General features: G+C 39.5%; 1 protein-coding gene across 11 annotated transcripts in view; it reads right to left on the reverse strand.

Moving 5' to 3' along the window:
* Window positions 1-18,485, reverse strand: part of ZNF521 (zinc finger protein 521) — a 230,707-nt gene that overhangs the window by 194,132 nt on the left and 18,090 nt on the right. For 6 of the 11 annotated variants that reach the window (XM_066330097.1, XM_066330141.1, XM_066330062.1 and 3 more), the window contains 3 exons: window positions 18,394-18,456; window positions 17,290-17,349; window positions 11,571-11,750 (listed from right to left, as the gene is read on the reverse strand). In XM_066330097.1, the coding sequence (XP_066186194.1) occupies window positions 11,571-11,750; window positions 17,290-17,349; window positions 18,394-18,456 (303 nt within the window). The remainder of the gene's footprint in view (window positions 1-11,570; window positions 11,751-17,289; window positions 17,350-18,393; window positions 18,457-18,485) is intronic. The other 5 variants (XM_066330071.1, XM_066330134.1, XM_066330080.1 and 2 more) reach the window with 3 other exon arrangements.

Below are 18,485 nucleotides of genomic sequence, written 5' to 3' on the forward strand. Positions count from 1 at the left end.
ATACACAATATTCTAATCACAACAGAAGGAGCAAATATTAAACCTGTTTTAAGTATTTCAAAGGCAGTTTAGAAGAATAATTAGAATAATACAGAAACCTGTGGTTATTGACAGACTAAAATAGTTCAGGACAAAGAGGTGTTGCTTAGAAACTGAATTTACAGGGAAAATTGAACATGCTCAGTGTTTTGCAAAAATCCAAGTATCATTCCTGGCCATGCACTGAAGTCAGATAACAATGATAAAAAAATAAACACATACTCATGAAAAATTAATGACATTAATTAATGTGTTAATGGTAAAACTGATGTGTTATGCACTCATGCTGAAGCCTGCATTTGTCAGAGAAAGGTGAATTAGCAACTGCCAGTTTCATTTCCCTGTGCTTTGCTTTTACAGCTGGTAGAAGCCTTGCAAAGTACTTGAAAAACTTGACCCTTCTCCAGCCTCCCCCGCATGAGTCACTCAACCTTCCTCCAGTCATTAGACTGCATTTCCTGCTGGGATCCAGCAGTAAAACAAACGAGGGACACCAGTTCTGGTCACGGTGAGAGAGGTAATAAACCGGTGACAGGTATTTTTATGAAATTTAAAACTAATTCCCATATATTATACATATCGACTAAGTGCCAATCCACGGCACTGTCTTATGTAGAGCTCTATTTCAAAAGACATCTTGACATGCTCCAGTACATTCCCTGTCCTGAAAGCATACTTTCCTTGTTTTTACAAAAAGGCAAAATAATTTCCTGCATTTTATATGCTTCAGCAATATTACAGACAAAAATATTAAATCATTTTACTTGTACATGTATAACAACATGATACTGATAATACTGTCAAGAGTAAACTTGAACCAAAATTTCACACATGAAGTTCCAGCCTTTCATGTCATTATTCAATCCATGACAAATACTCCTTGACAAGTTTGAGTATTTCACAAGTTGATTGCCAGTTCATCTTTTATACTTAGTTTCAATAATAACCCTCAGTTTCTACCATGTCTCTCATATGTCTACATTTTTGGGAAACCCCTGTTTCCTCCCCCAAGGAGTAAATCTCAAATGAAACATCCATTGAGAGAAGTGATCACACTTAGTCAGATAAAATTAATAACAAATTTACCCTTTTCTGTCTACAGATCCTCCCAGTATTTTAGTTTCAAACTTGCCTAAAATTATACTAACTGTACTAAAAGGACTCCTGTCCCCATAAACTCCTTGGGTTCATTCCACAGTTCACACAAGAGACTCATCTCTTTAAACTTCAAGGAGTTCCCACTGCAGTGTAGAAGAGAAAAATTCGGAGATTATGGAATAATCATCTCCAAATCGATCAATTTCCCCTGAAGGTAAAAAACGGAAAGAAAGAAAAAAGTTGAACAGTTCCAGCTTGCCTTCTTGAAGGGAAAGTACCCCCAGGGCATGTTGTAGAATGATCTCGATCTCTTGCTCCTGATGCTTATTAAGAGGTCATAGATATCAGTTACACTACAGCATTCCCAAATGATAACCTCAGCTAAGGACTATGACCTCTTAGTACAAGTACAGGGATATAAAACTAGGAATAATAAGGGTCCACACTAAGAAAGAATTTGACTCAACTATCAGTCATTTTGGAGTAACAGCTGGAATAAATGGCATAGCTAGCATCTTGTAAAAGACAGAGGAGCTCTAGTAAAAGGGACTTTAGGTTCCAGTGCTTTCCATAGATGTAGCACCTTGATTTCTATCTGATCATTATAACGGGTTTTCACAACAGAAAAGGTGTCTTTCTCAAAAGCCACAATATATAGCTCAGAACACCCTGGGTAGATTAAAAGGTGCCTTCTCTTAGTCTTAAACCAACAACTTACTAACTAACAGAGTGACAGTATAGAAGCAGAAACGACTCTGCAACCATGTCAAACAGAATATTATGCCAAGACCAGGCAGGGACTGGAATGTTTTAAGGGCCTTTCTGCTCCAACAACTCTCTTCTTTTCCTAAAAAGTGGGGGTTTTAGACCCTCCAGATGATGCCTAAAAGGATAAACAAAGCCCATGTGGGTGGTATGTTACTGAACTACCACATTGCCTGGAAGCTTTAACATTCTACAGCTGATTGTATAAACAAGAATTAAGGTTTTTCAACAACTGTATTAAGCAAAGTGTTAAAGAGCTGTGGGGCATTTTGTTACATTTGGTTTTCAAGCTATGAATTTAACTACTGAACATATAAGTAATGATAATATGTTGTACCTCCCATTCCGTTCATTTCGAAATGGTAATTAAAGTAAGCACCAATAATAAAAACAGCAAGTATTTCAAGAAAATTATTTTAGAAAGTGCAGGAAATTCACCACTTAAAAAGGCTAATTTGTCATGGCAACAAGACCCATTTTGTAATACACTGACAATATATTATAAATACTCCAGTAAAATAGAAGCATAAAATAAACAACAGGTATTTACTCCAAGTTAGTTGATTCTCTCAAACACTGTAGTCAGTATGTACTGTAGGTGTATATACATATATACATGCAAGACAATCATTATTTCATTTTTAATAGTGTGTCTATTAAAACCATACACATGAATTCCCATTGTACTGGGTAAAAGTCAGGTAGCTATGACCCTGTATCAGCAGCAGCTTTACAATTCAAAGTCTGTATTGCTGAGGACTGTGAAAAACAAGACAAGCTTGGCCACAGGATCCATATTGATTACAACAGTAATTGGAAGGAACATAGTTATCATAGGGTAAGTAATGACTATTTCTTCTTCTTCACATATGTGCCAGTGTTGATGATTCCCCTGCCCCCTCTAGTCCTTTCCCTGCAGGCAACCATCTTCCTTGGACAACGAGAATTAGGAATTTCAGCTGCATAGATCAAATAGTGATTATAGTACTGCTTTCCCAAAACTGGAATGAGCACTGATGGCTATGTCCTGCACAGAATGCCTGATAAAGGTCGGTGGATTACCTCATGTCATCACCTGGCAGATCTCAGAAATTGGACCCTCTTCTGAAGCAGGCAGGAGATGTCACTTGGACACTCAGAGAGCAAGGTTACTTTTCAGTGGGAAAGTCACAGTAGCCAAACAGTAATGCAGAGAGATACCCTGTGCTGCCCATTTGGAAATGCTGTGAGGAAGCAGCTTGACCTTTAGAACACCCAGCAGTGGCTATAAATAAATGGAACAACAGACTGTCACTGTAATAAAGCAAAGTTCTGGATCTAGCTAGGGCAGATTTTCAACAGAGTGCCAGGGAGGCATTTGAACTAACTCTGAAAAAGCCAGGGAGCTGGCCAAGTCAGTGCTTCAAAACAGGGGCAGTGATGTAGGACTAACTTGGAAATCACAAAATATCAAAGCCAGAAGAGAAAAATTCGTTACATTATCGTGGCTCCTCCCAGAACCTAATGATGATATTGCACTCACGCACAACAGAATGTCAGAATGTGCACCCAGTTGATGCCTTCACTGTTGTATGTCAAGAAAGCGCCACATAGATATGTCCTCTCCTACAGCCTAGGACTGTAAGTCCTACTGCTAAGCAAGACTTGAGAAGAAGACACTAAATCAAGGTATATTGTTTATGTAAAATGTTGTCTTTCTCAGGGGAGACCTTACTGATCTCTAGAACCACCTGAAAGGAGGCTGTAGCCAGGTGAGGGTCAGCCTCTTCTCCCAGGCACCAAGTCATAAGACCAGAGGAAATGGCCTGAAGCTGTGCCAGAGGAAGTTCAGGTTGGACCACAGGAAGAACTTTTTCACTGAAAGGGTGGTTAAGCATTGGAACAGGCTGCCTAAGGAAGTGGTGGAGTCACCAGCATTCCAGAAACAACTGGACATGGCAATCAGTGTTATGGTTTAGTTGACAGGGTGATATTCACTCAAAGGCTGGACTCTTCCAATGATCTTGGAAGTTATTTCCAAGTTTAATGATTCTAAACCAGACTCTGAGTGACAGATACATGGTTCTTTTAGCCTGCAAACCAGAGGATTGTTGTCCTTAAGATTCACTTTTATCTTCAGTGAAACAGTTTTACCTGGGGGCCCTCTGAGCAAAGGTAGTCAAAAGCTTGGTTCAAGTCTGTGATGGCCAAGTCCCAGGAAAACTGGATTCATGCTCCAGACAAGAATGTATGCCTTGGGTGTTAAGAGCACTTTGAACCAACTCTGCCACCTACTCCATTTGCCCAGTAAGGCATGAAGAGCTGCAAGATGAGCCCTGAGAGTCCCATACAAGATCCCAGATTATTTAAATGAGAAAGACAGCAGAGAGATAGTTCTACCAAAAACTAGCCCTGGTAACCCCTGCACTGGGGTTGCCTTAACCAAATTCCTTTGCCAATGACAGAACTACAGTCTCCAGTTGAGCAGTTTCTGCAGCAGATCAGGACTCCGGGGCCATCAAGGGGGTGTCTCTGTCCATGGTACTCAGTGAGGCAATGTTGCCCTCACTGGTGCAGGGACATGGGATTGGATCCAGTACCCTGACACTATGTTGGGAATTCACGTTCCCATGGCGCAAAGTCCTTGGTGGACACATGGAGTAGATAAGCCAACCAAACCTCTTACTAGTACATGCTAAGAAAATCATCAGCCTTTTTAGTGGTAGAAAATCAGGCTAGAGTAAGAGAAAAATAGGAAGAAAAACTGAGGAAAAAATATCAATAAAAGATATACAAGAAATACTCAAACTCTCTTGGAAGACACTGCTAGCATATTCTCCCACCTCCAAACAGAGAAAGAGTTCTGGCACTTACAATTAGTACTCATGAACATGTTTGCTACAGGGGTCCCCCAAATCAAAAATAACAGTTCCATGATACAGACCATCAGCTGCTTTCTATTACAGGGGGTCACTGACAGACAGCTCAGGAAGTGCTACAGGCTGCTTTTAAAACACCCGGGAGATGAAGATCTACTAGTTTTATGACTGATTAACAATCTCAAGAGCAGAGATTAATGGCTTCCAAGCAAAAGGGAAGGGGTTTATGCCTCCTTGCCCATGTTGGCTGTTCATCATGGATCCTGAAGGAAAGCACAGGGATTTTGGAGAACAGCCAGAAGGCTGTGCTTTCTACTTTCACAGCTTCTAGCTACAGCATATGCAAGTTCTCTACATATCTAAGAATTATTTTCACAGAATTTTGATATGAAAATCTAGGAACACAATTATCAAGACCTTCATTTATCCTCCATAGGAGCATGAAGTTTTGCATATGAACTTCTGTATGGCATATTCTGTATAGCCTTGGCCATTCAGTACTGCATATAAATCTTCCATCCAAGTCCAGTGAGAGGCTCTACATTGCTCTTTGAATTCAAAATTATGATCTTTGCAGGCAGAGGCTATAATTACCACCCTATTCCCCTTTTCCCCCAAATATCAAGGATTTGGAGTTGCAGATATGGGTTCTGGACCACATAATAATGAAAGGATGGGAGACTAAAAATTGCAAACTACCATGTGTTTTGGCCAGGACAAGAAACTGAAGGTGAGGACCTGCTTTCCACTATCTGTCAAACAGAATATCATTTTGTAGAAAAGAAGTCAGAAGTTTGTGGTCCAAATCAAATGGAAAAGTAGAAGTATGTCTCTCTAAAACAGCAACTGGGAAGCCCTCTAAAGAAAGAGAGGCCTGAGCTCAAGTCCCCAGTCCAAACACTGTTTGTCTTTTATTCAATAACTGTTTAATGTAAAATCCATATGCAGTCCTTGGTGCAGGAATTCTCTGGAGAAACAGAGTGACTCTCTCAAGTGAAGTAACTGTACTTGGCAAACAGTGCCTGGCAGTGTGCCACCAACTGCAATGAAGCAGATGAATATGCTTTTGGTGCATCATATATTTAACTTCTTAGGGTCCTTGTCCTCAGAAGAACTTTGATCAAGCTCAGATTTTCCTCTTTGATGCTGGAATGACCAAGGAGCCTTGCCATGTATCTTTTCTCCCCACATGTAGTGGAAACTGAAAAAATAACGACAAGAAACGCAATATATTTGGCCAGGATCCTTTGCTAGCAGGAAGAGCTGTTCTAGCTAGGATATCAAAGCATGGTAACACCAAGTGTTCACAAGATTTATCTTGTAGTCTCACTGTGCACAGCATACATCCTTTGGGACAAAATCTCCTGGAAAGTTTTCAAGTGTTCTGGTGAACACTTACCAACTCATTCAGAAAGATGAAAAATTCCTGGGCACTAGGAAGAAGAGAAAAGAAGCAAGAGAAGGAAACCATTACAGTGGAATCTGTATTGCCTCCTGTTTGCTAAATCCATGATCACTCATGGTGCATGCTGTCTGTGATGCTGTGAGGTAGGCACAAGCTCTCATAACTAGACATGAAAGTAGGTGTTTCTCAGGATGATGACGAAAATTAATTTTGGTCATAATTCAAAAAACAGAAATACTGACTTATCTAGAACTTATCTAGTTCCCACTCTTGTGATACTGCAGTGCTGATGGAGACCAGCACTCAAAACAATGGGCCCTAATACAGTTTCGGAATCCTTTTCAGATGGCATCAGAGAGGAATCTCTGAGCAAGGCTAGAGGGCAGGACTGCATCTCTTCATTGGCAGGGGACACACAGCTATGACTTTTTCAATAGCAGAAACAGCTTAGGTTTGGAAACAGGAATGGCTATCAGCTCTACCTGACATGCTCACTCAACCTGTCAGAGTTCTAGAACTAAGCTAGAGCCTAAAGCATAGAATGGAGTCCACCTAAATATCTAAAGGTAAAATAAATATCCCTAGTGGAGAAATACCTCATGGCTTTGCCCTCAGAACACCCTTAGCCTTGAAGCTATGACTGCATATGATTGGGTAGCCTGCTTTCAGCCAAATTTGATAGCCTGTGATTCCAACAGGGCTAGTAGGGAAGCCCTGTAACATCCACTGTGTCTATTCACATTTGGGTAGAGAATGGCAGACTTGTGTGCCAGCATGTCCAGTGCTGCTGAGTTATTCAGCAACTCAGCCAGTAGGTATGTTCACAGCATATTTACACTCCTTGTTCTAGTATTACTCTGGTTATGGCTGAGATTTCTGATGCCAGGGTGACCTACAGGATCTAGAAAAGTATGAAGCTTGAGCTGTATACCTCCACACACAGCAGAGCCAGCCAGTGGAGAGGCAGTTCTCACACAGACAAGGGAGATTTTATAAAGCAGGACCCCTGAGGACTAAAAAGGGAAAACAAACAGTACAAAGCACTATGCAGGGAAAAGGGATTATAAATCAAGCTGGAGACAATAAAAGAAAGTGTCTGACACATTGGGTCCTACCAACAGCATATATGGCAGCAATGCAAAAGGTTAAGTGTCCTTTCCTGAAGGCAGAAGAGAAGGTGCAGTTGAGGGTTTATCAGTAGTGTACCATATTTGATCCTGCATTCAAGTTCCTCCAGTGAGATCCAAACTGACATATACTAGAAAGACATCGGACTCCTAGCCATGCTAATTGGACCCTTTGCTTATAAACACAACATAGAGGATGACAATATGCAAGTGGCTTGAGTTATTAAATTAAATGCTGCAGGAAGAATACAGTGAGAAAAACATTAACATCAGAGAGAAGCACTATTAAATCCATATTTTTATTGCTAGTCTTTTGTAATGACTAAATGAATGTAGTTCAGCATCTTAGCTATCCTTGGTTACCAAGTATCGCAAAGAAATGTTTAGAACTTTCCCCCCATTTACCCATTATCTGTATTCCACAAACATCACAGGAATTGTCAGCAATTAACATAAATAAATCATCACCTTTTCAGAGAAAGCTTCAGTACAAGAATTTCAGATGATAGCAAAAAATATTACTAAATAGCTCATGAAGGGCCTGTTCCATCCCCCACTGAAGTCAATGGGAATCTTTTCACTGACTTCAATGGACACTGGATCAGACCCAAATTGAAAAGATCAATAGCGCACACATTAGGATAAAAGAGCAGCTATGCCCTCCTCCAGAAAAAAGAACATGAGTTCAATTCAAACAACAGATTACAGAAAGGAACCAGTTGGGGAGGACTTTTTTTCTCCTTCTTTGAAAAAATCTGCAAGAGAACAGCAATTCAAGATCCTGAGAGCTAAATCTCACAGAGTTGTAAGTAACTCTGATCTTCCACTGTCCTCTGAATAGGTGGGGGTGACTGACACTTTGAGAGATTGGGAGCACTGTTTAATAAACCAGCTCCATTTTCCTCATTCTGGTCTTCAGTTGAGAGTACAGAATGAAGATTCAATAAAGCAACTTTACTCCTCCCACTGAACTGTCAAAACTTCAGAGGAACACATCTGGTATTTTCAAATGCAAAAACTAGAAGCCCAAGTATCAGTTTGAGAACCTTAAGTGGCAGGCCCAATTCTCAAGCATGTTACAAAGTTGGTAGAACTAGGGGCAGTCAAGACACTGTGACACTCAAATGTCACAGAATCACAGAATGTGTAGGTTGGAAGAGACCTTCAAGATTATCAAGTCCAACCCAGCCCTAACACATCAATTAGATCATGGCATCGAGTGTCACATCCAGTCTTTTTTTAAACCCATCCATGGATGGTGACTCCACCATCTTGCTGGGCAGACTATTCCAGCATTTAAATATTCAGGGGTTTACTAGAGGGTTGCCTTAAGCCATTGTTTTTTCATCCTGTTTGTTCCATCAACATAACTGTTGATTTTACCCAATATAACTGAATGGAAAAAGACCATACATCTGGATCAGTATGAAAACATCATGTACAGTTCATAAATTCTCCCTATGCATCTCACAGAGCATCTCAGTGAAATCCAGACAAGCTACAGCAGCTGTCTCAGCCATCTGAAAAATGGGGTTTGGAGGGTTTCACAAATGTGGCATTCAGAGGGTAACAGCCCTGCCTTTTTTACATAATGGATATCTTAGGTAACTCTTCCCTGCCTAAGACTCAGAACTGGAAAATCTCATCAAGATAGATCATACACTCTGCTGTCCTCCAGAGAGGACACAGTTGATCCAAACAGCAGAATACAGTAGAAAGAAGTAAAATTTTTAAACCTCTTGCCTTTCATTAACAACTGAGTGACAGACATGTTTGTAGACTTATTAGTAGACACCTTATAGTGTCTCCTAATTTCAGTGGGACTCCTCCAAAACGAGACAACCAGAGCAACTATGTAAAATCCTGTTGTGTCAGAGGACTGGGATGGGAAAGGGAGGTGCAACCAGCCCTTATTGATAACACTTTCTTTTAAAAAAACTTTGAGCATGGCACCCAAAGGTGCTTATGGAAGAGAACAAGAGTCCAGGGAGCTTGACTAAAATGCTAAAAGCCAAACTTATTTTTGTCGAATATATATTGTATTTCAGAAAATAAAGGCTTCTTTCTGTCACTTTTTTGTCACAGATTATCTAAAAATAATCTCAGCCAATGAGGTTGGCTTGAATGTTTTATCCTTAGTGTGAGGTCACACATGCACCCTAGGACCCTGCATTGGCTCTACCTCACTAGGAACCTGTTTAGTATTTTCCTGTTTAAGAAAAAATCCTCAACTCCAGCCACGTCACTCACGCCCCTTTTTCAACTCTAAGGGTGTATTTAGGTCATTTATATTTAGAAACAGAGGACAGTTGGCTTCTTGTCAACTTTGTACTCCAGAAGGGTGTGTAGTTTCAGTTTTTGTTCACTTCATTGGCTTTCAAACAGCCTGGGCTCTACCCATTCACTATCACAAGTTTCCTTGAAAGAGAGGCAAAGATATTTTTAGGAACTTAATTCCTCCAAGATTCATTTTTATTTCCCCATCCTCTGCTATCATATCATATCATATCATATCATATCATATCATATCATATCATATCATATCTTCACATATACATCTCAGCCTGACTAACCCAGCATCTTTATTTTCACTCTCATTTAGCAGCACAGCTCTTAGAAAGAACTGCTGTGTTCAGGAGCAGTGGTCCAGGATTCTTCCTGTTTACTGCTCCCCTCACCTGCATTTCTTCAGCTTCTTAACCCAACCACACAAGCATCGTTCAGTGCATTCTGCTTGCAGATTTAAAGCAGAGAAAACACTTGGTAGAAGGGGGCAGCAACCAGCTAACCAGAAAGGAGAGACAGCTGTATAAGAACAAGGTAAAAAACCCACAGGAATGAATAAATGGGATCTGAGAGTGAAGGGGAGAGCCAGGGGACTCAGGCAGTGCGAGTGCTTTCTGGGAGAGGAAAGAAACAGACAAGTTAAGTCACTAATTTTTCAACACAGAAAGAGCAAAAGAAAGAAGAGAAGTATGAAGAAAAAGGACAGAAAAATGCTTAAGTTATTTCAAGTCAAGAGAGAATATACACACTGCCAGAAATCATGAGCACTGTAGAAAAATATGTTCTGGAAGTTTGTAAGAGTGATTAGAAAATGATTGAATTGATTGTATCTCAAGTCAGAAATACATTTTACAGGCAAGAAAAGGCAAAGCAGTATATTAATAAAAGTAAACACTTCTTGCTGCAGCAGATTTTCATCTTCCATAATTTGAAGTGAGGATTAAAATCATTTGACAGATCCACATTACTTCCTCAATATTTCTTCTGCTCCTGCCCACTTATTCCTCTTCTGCTCATCATCTTTTCACTCTTCATCCTCAAGAGTGGTAGTGCTACTGACTTTTATGTCTCATTCTGACAGGGCTTTGCCTATGGACCTATTGGAACCAAAATGCAGGAAGCTCTCCAAATATAAGCACACACAGACACCTTCTAAAAGCATTCCCAAATGAAACGGGAATTTTCTTACTTACAAAATCATAATTAAGAAAGGTTTTTAATAAAACTCCACTACACAGTAAGTACATTTTACACTGTACAGGCTAAAAGTAAAACACTAACTAATTAAAAATATAAGTGCCTTTCTCTTGACATGGAGCCTGTTTGGACCTACAGTGTGTACCTTCAAAAAACCTACTAAATTTAAATTCAGCAGATTTCACATTGTTTTCACATTGTAAGGGTGCTGTCTATAATAATTTCAAGGATGATCTAGGTGGTAGACAGGTCCATTCACCCAGCTCTACTCAATTCAGCAGTATCTGATCAGCACTCAGTTCTGCCCCTTCATTGAAGCTGAGATCTTATTTTCCCCTCTAACAATTTCCTTAATTCCTCTCAACTCTCAGCTACTGATTACTGTACAGTCATTTGTAGCTAACAGATTAGAGTAACACAACATCCAGCTCAGATCTGCAACAGGCCATTGTGCAAATTCATTCATTATGTGGCATTATGCCACTTAAGCCCCACTAACAGATGCCCTCTGCATTCACAAGTGACCTAGCAAAATACATGTAGAAGCAAAGCATGGAAAGCTGTACAGTATGAATCTAGAAAACACACACAGCAGTCATATATCCCTTGGTATTAAGAAAATTTATAATGTTCCATTTACAGTATAATCCTGTCTCAAAATCTGTTTTTAAAAGTCTCAACCAAGCATTCAAGTGCAGGAATAAAATAACTGAAAAAGGAGGGATAGCAGAGGCAGAGGATGGGAATCAGAAGTAGAGCAGTGCAAGAAGCCACAAAATGATAAGTATTGTTTACCTGTCAGTTGACATTGATTAATCTTGTGTTCTGTGATATCGCTCAGTGACTCAAACACCTGGAGGCAGCTGTCACAGCTGTGCACAGCTTCTTCTTCTAACTCCTCCCCTTCATCCGGCCTTTTCTTACAGTCTAACACATCTCCATCTTCTGCCTTGTCTTCTAGTTTACAGTTCGAGTCTGAAAGAAAACCAAGACTGTGATATCAGGCGTGTAAGAAGAGAACATTCAAGAAGAAAAAAAAAAAAAAATAGGTTGTTGTGCTAATGATGAGAAGGAAGCTATTTGGCAAGAGCATGCAGCACACTGTTGAATTTATTGCTAAATAAGCAAAAGAGGTTTTTTTTTCTTTTTTTTCCCCCTAATCTGAATGAAAAGCAAATTTCCCTTCTACTCCCACAAATGCAGCTCCATTTCTCATACGAGCTGTTCTTCCATGCTTCAGAGTTGGGTTTGTCAATTTTATCACCGCTATTGAAGCTGCTTTGATCATCGTAAGAAAGGATAAACCACCTATGCAATTAGTTTTTCAATGAAAAGAAAAATCAAATCAATGAGAGTGCAGGAACTTCTTTTCACTGTTAACTACAGTGTTTCACAGGAAATTACCAGAATTAAGAGACTAACAAATTTGATTTACATAAACATGAAATTAATCTTGATGTTACAACCCACTCCAATACTCCATCACCACACTATTTGACACAAACAAAGCCCTGGAAAGCTTATACTCTGGGTCAAAATGCTGCTCATGATCTGAACTTGTGCATGAATTAAAGACGATGCTCATCAAATTCCTGTGTTTGCCAGATCATGGAAAACTGGAAACTAACTAGTCTAGTATAAAAGCTATAGAGTGCACAAAGAAAGCTTCATCTGTTTGACATATTAACAGGCATTTGGGGATAGCAGGATAGCTCCAGTCTCAGATCATCAGTCCTGAGCCCAACTGAAGCTTCTTACTGGAAGAAACATGCAGCCTCACCACCTTACCACGTGTGCACAGCTCACTGCGTTGCCTCACCTCTGCAGATGACCAGCTCAGTGAAATAATGTGTAGCCTAGAACTTTTCTTCCTCCTCTGAGGAGAAACACAGTAGCTTTAACCACTCCTGACTTTTTGCCCATTTTACTAAAAGCTTCCTTCAAAGACAGAAATAAACCAATCTGTCTTCCCTAATAAAGCAAGCTGGCACTTAACTTTGTTTTTCCTTGGGAACCACAGTACAACAAGTGAAATGCAGAAGAGAAATGGTTGTGCACATTCCAGCAAAAGGAATGCAAGTATTTCACCACTTTTCCCTTTTCTGCTTTGGCTGCCTCGTCTTTCCTTTTAGATATTTGAGAGAGCTGAGACCAAAATAAGTGATTTTAGAAAACAAGGACGAACTCACATAATAACAGGAGATTGTGCAAGTACGTTTTAAGATGTTACAGTCTTTAGCCAAGCGGGTGAGTAACCAGGAGTAGGCTCCCTGGCCAGGGGAACAGAGAGGTAGTATCTGTGAATGCACCTTATCTAGCCCTGAAATTGATTAAAATCACACACAGCTCCTTGGAAGAAGAGAAACCAAACCACACCAGCACTACATTCATATTGGAGGTGGGGTGGTGTGTGAGGAAAAGCAGGAAGGCAATTCCACTATAAACCACTCACATCCGCTCTCAGCACCCTACAGTCATCTGGGCACAGCCATTCCCATATTTCTTGCTGCCCACAACCAAGGTCAGAGCTCTCATCATCCCACTGTATCCTTTGGTCCATACTGCTGCACCCTGCCCTTCAACTGTACAAACACAGATGGACCCGCAAGCAGAAACTGGAAATGACCCATGTCAGGAAGTCTTTCTCATGCCATGTGGCTTGTGATCAAAACCGAGGAATTTCTTTGACGGGGTAAAGGGCAGTGTTTATTTTTAAGGGAATTATATTACAGAGAGAAAACAGATTAATTTTTAAAAATAAAAAACACATTCTGAAAGCAAAAATATATCTGCTGGGCAAAAGCCCTATCTATACACTGAGTCCTTACATGACAAATTACATCCACAAGGTTCTTTCAAGAGTGGAAATTTCCACTTGGGCAGCTACTTCCAAATAGAAAAGTAGCCTGCAAATTTACCAACCAAAAAAGGTATGCTAATTATAAAAAAGACTTTATGGCATTTTAGCCATTATTGAATATTCTAAATCTAAGGACTTCCACAGCTGCTTCATTTTCCAAAATAGTTTGAAAGATTAATAAAAGTAGCTAGGAGATTTCCAGGTTTCAAACAGTTCAGAAAATGAAATAATTGTCTTAACTGTTGCAAACTGACCCCAACATCATTAAACACTTGTTGGAAGGCAGCATGTGCATGCTGCATACTATTAGTTGTTCAGCTCAAGCTCCCAGTTTCATCTCATAAAATTGACAGCACTCAGGGAAATGTGGGCACTAGGTCTGAATTTTAACATGAGTATTTAAATGCTGCACATAAAGTTTACAGACCTGTTTGTTTTAAAATAAGGGTAGTGTCTGACTCTGCTTTAAGTACAGTGTTGAAGGAAAGAAAAGGGAGAGGAGGGAATTCTCTAGACTCACTATTCAGAAACACTTGCATTTTACAGGAACTCGGCAACACACACATGTAGGCACACATGCACCCCTTAGTGCAAAAAAGCCTAAAGGATCACTCAATTTAAAGCTTCATACTTAGCAACCAGTTATTAAAATTAGAATCATTTTAAGACTAATAATGTTTTGCTTCTCCTTCTGCATTTGCAGATATAAACTCTACAGGGACAGAAGTCAGTCAAGCTTATTCCCTTCTGCTGCAACTTTAGAATACATGCTCTAGCCAACTGGCACATTTGTTTTTAGGTCAACACTTAAGTGGGACCCTCTGGGACCTAGGTTCGAGTTTAGCCTATGACAGCTCTGTGAAACGAGTTCTGGCAGTCTCAGCCCCTCTCAATGAATGTATTTCCACCATGATCTGCTTCCGTGAAGAGATGTCACCACCAAAATAAAAATATGTTTAAAGAGAGCAAATATCATTTGGAGGTTTTGTGAACAGATAGCTGTTCTGTTGCAACAACAAATATCTTCCATCAAGAGTTGGTCTAACCTTAAATAGTTACTTTGATCGAGGATAGGCTGCCTTATTTGAGTAGCTCTTTTGGAAGACTAGAATAAAATATTTTATAAATGCAATATGCATTCATCTGTGCTTTCTCCTTAACCTCTTGTTCAAAGCTCAGGCTCACATATACGCTTCAAGGCAAATGTCATTCATCTCCCACATTTCTTTCTCTGCAGTATATGCAACAATCACAGCCACAATTCCCTCAATAAAATAGTGTTCGTAGCAAAATTACTTTTCCCAACATCTGCAAATACCACTGTGATTTCCAGAGGCTTCTCTACCCTGTTTTGGAGGCTGCCCATGCACCAACTAAAATTTTTCAATACCTGTCAGCAACAATACACACATATCCTCTCCATATTCAGATACCACTGGAAATTTCTAGTGTAGAAATCAATGCAGGTTGCTTTTTTGGAAGAGAAATAAATTCTGCCTATTAAGGGACTTAAAAAAAAAAAATAAAAGAAAGAACAGTTGTCTTCTCTTCCTGATTATGTTAACATTATTTATAAATGGAAATTAAAAGAAGCATGATTTTCACATTACTACGTTCCCTGGCAGGTGGCTCTCCCCTTCCCTTCTTCCTCCTTCTCATAAGGGATGTTATTGCTGTAACTTGGTCTAATAAAACTGCAACTTCGGGGAAAATGAAAAATTGCATTGGTTTAAAAGTGTTGGAGGCAATAAAGCCATGGACTTCAATTAATTTCAAGTATGGGAGCGGTTTAAGGCCAACCAGCAGAAATTCTATTCTGCCCATGTAAAAATGAGGTTTCACCACATTTACTTTTTATAACCCATATAAAAGTCAAGTAAAAGTAATGAATATCTAAAAGTCATCTCAGTGGACTGGCAAAGACTGTCTGTATTCTTGAAACTCATCTTACATATTTCTGCCTATGCTGCAAGGATCCATAGATAATCCCAACTAAAACATCAAACTACCAAGAAAACAGCCTCCTTTCCAATCCATCTCACTGCCTTGCAGTAGACCTCCTTCCAAGCCACTTCTGCATGGAAAAGTGCTGGCAAAAGAAAGGAAAACTTAGATCATGTGGTTATAATTATTACCAGGCAAGGAATATTTCTTCAGCTCAGTGGTAAAGTAAAACTCTGTCGCTCTCTGCTCCCAATAGTGTCCATCGCAAAACAACTGCCTCATTAAATCTCTGCAGTAAGATTAATATGCCGTAGCTGCACTACATTATAACTTGGTACTCTATAAAAAGCACATTTAATGGTTAGAGTCAGAGCTTAGATACAAAGTATTACTATAAAAACTTCTGGCAGTGTGTACACAGTCCAGGCCTTCTGTACCGCTTGCTCTATCAGGCTTTTTGTTTTTAATATCAGCACTGCATTCTTGCTATGGAGAAAAACAGAATGTTAAATCCTGCCCAGAAATAAACAGAGAACAAAACAGGACATGATGGTAAATAAAGAACTAGCAATGCAACTTAACCACTGATAATTATTTTAAGAAAAAAAAAAAAAAAAGCAGAATAGCCACCACTTCTTGACATTGATCTCTGGTTTTGCAGTTGCCTATTTTTCAACTTCATGTGTCTACTGCAGGATAAGTTTGGTTTTTTCAAGAATTTGCAGATAGCTAAATGGAGACACATGTACGCTGAAAAGAGTTTGAGAAATTTGCCATTAAAAAGGCAAAGAACTCCCTCACTTTTATTTACTCTCTTCAAACAATCTACTTTATGCACAAAGCCATTAGAACCTATGAAAGGCGCCAAACACAAACCCAGAGGACACACACAGAAATACAAAGCTGAAGAAAAAATTAACTGCATTCTTCACCTTCATAAGAGGAATAACTCCAACTGTTCTCAAACAGATTACCTACACGTATTCAGATATGACTAGCCTTCTAGGAATATCCTTAAGGAGTTAGCCCTTACTCCAAAAGGTGACCTCAGCTGAATGAATAAGACTATTCAGATGAGTCAGTCCTTCTCTTCAGATAAAATTCAGTGAAACCAGTACCAAAGACAGAAACAAATTATTTCTTGCATTCTCCAAACCATGATAGAGAATAAAGAAGCCCTTGTTGTTTTAGGGGATTAACAATTATTTCTTCGTGATTATCCCTGACTCAACAGTTTTGTCCATCCAATCTCACTTATTAAAATTAAAGAGCCCTTAGTTAATGTCTGGCAAGAAATTATACAAACAGTCTTTAAAGAAATCACCACTATCCACATATTTTAGAAATATGGAAATAGTTTAAATTAAATTAATAATTATAAAGTTTATCTGAAATGGCATGGGGGGTGGTTACGTGGGGAATGTAGAGAAGGCTTAAACTTAACAAAAAAGGAAATAAGAAAAAAAGAAAAGCATGCTGTACTTTAGAAGCATCTCACTTTCAGTCAGCCTACAAAAGGCAGAATTTCTAATTGTCAGAAACTGAAAGGTAAAGGGAGAGGAATGTATTTTCCATTGCAAGCCCCAAGAATGCATTCTAAGCTGAAACACAGAAAGAAGACTGAAGGCTTTGCAAAAACACCCCGATACAAAAATCCCTCACACTGTTGGCAAATGGTAAGCAAGCACTAATGAAGGAATTCAGCATTACCAGTCTGTGCGGCTGTGTGTCCCACACCTGCCTGATGGTCCTCTGTTTCATTTTCTTCTACTGTCAGAAAAAGGTAAACAAAACAAAAACAAAACAAACAAAAAAGATGTTAGGTAGGTAGCTGAAGTGTTTCAAGCATCTTTACACCAGCCTCAGATCTGAAAGCCAGCAATGCTTGCACAACACGGGCAAGAAAAGCTGCACTGCAAAGTGCGGAAGTGTAGACCAGACCAAGACAGAATACATTGCTGTATGGAAGCTACAAATCTGAGAGCAGAGTGACCAATTCTTTTCCATGGCTTAAAAAAACAATTCGAATTTCCTCTGGGATATTTGTCTTCAATGCACTTTACTGTATTTGATTACAGATCTAATGAGAGAACAATTATGGGCTTTAAGATTCTGCTTGCTCCACACAGATAAGAGAAAGCCTTCTCCTGGCAGATGGGAGAGGTGTGTGTGCTAGTTCATACATAAGCTTTAAAAAATAGTAATAATCCTATATTCAGTAGCAAACAGCAGTGCAGACAGCCTTGCAAAGGAGAACTAACCCCATGCTGTTTTACTGTATATACCATGCCAGCATCTTTCCCTTGGCTCACAGCTTTCCAGAGCAGTAGAACTAAAAACAATACAATTCTTGTCAGATTCACTATTCAAAACTTGTTGGGTGAGTGAACCTAACAAGAGGCATTCTGCTGTTACTTTGAAAAATTAGAGAGCGCTGTTCTCTTGCGTTCTGATACGATGCCTAAGTAAGATTGACTCTCCCAAAGCAAAAGTAAGGGAAGAGCTAAAAGGCAGAACCATTTCCTTTTTATTCTCACATAGACCGAGTTCTTTGAGTTAGAGAACAGCGGAGAGAAAAGAATTCACTGTGCCTCCACAGGGGAAAAAGCTGAAAGGGGAAAGACTGCACTTCTGCAGCATTTCCACTCCCAAGAATTCAGACCTCAAAAAATAATCATGCAACTGAATTAAAAGTCCAAAGATTTGAGGTATTTTTCCAGGTTCTTGGGACAAGAGAGTGCAACACTTAGGGGTCACATATAAATCTAGACATATATGCAAAAGAAGAGATACATATACACACTCCACAGGTACCTCTTTTCCTCCTCCGCCAACCCCAAGGCTTCATACAACTGGTTGTTTCTAGAATCTGAGTTTCTAGAAAAAAAACACCAGTTTTCATAAGG

Source organism: Sylvia atricapilla, chromosome 1, assembly GCF_009819655.1.
Source record: "Sylvia atricapilla isolate bSylAtr1 chromosome 1, bSylAtr1.pri, whole genome shotgun sequence".
Classification (NCBI taxonomy): Eukaryota; Metazoa; Chordata; class Aves; order Passeriformes; family Sylviidae; genus Sylvia; species Sylvia atricapilla.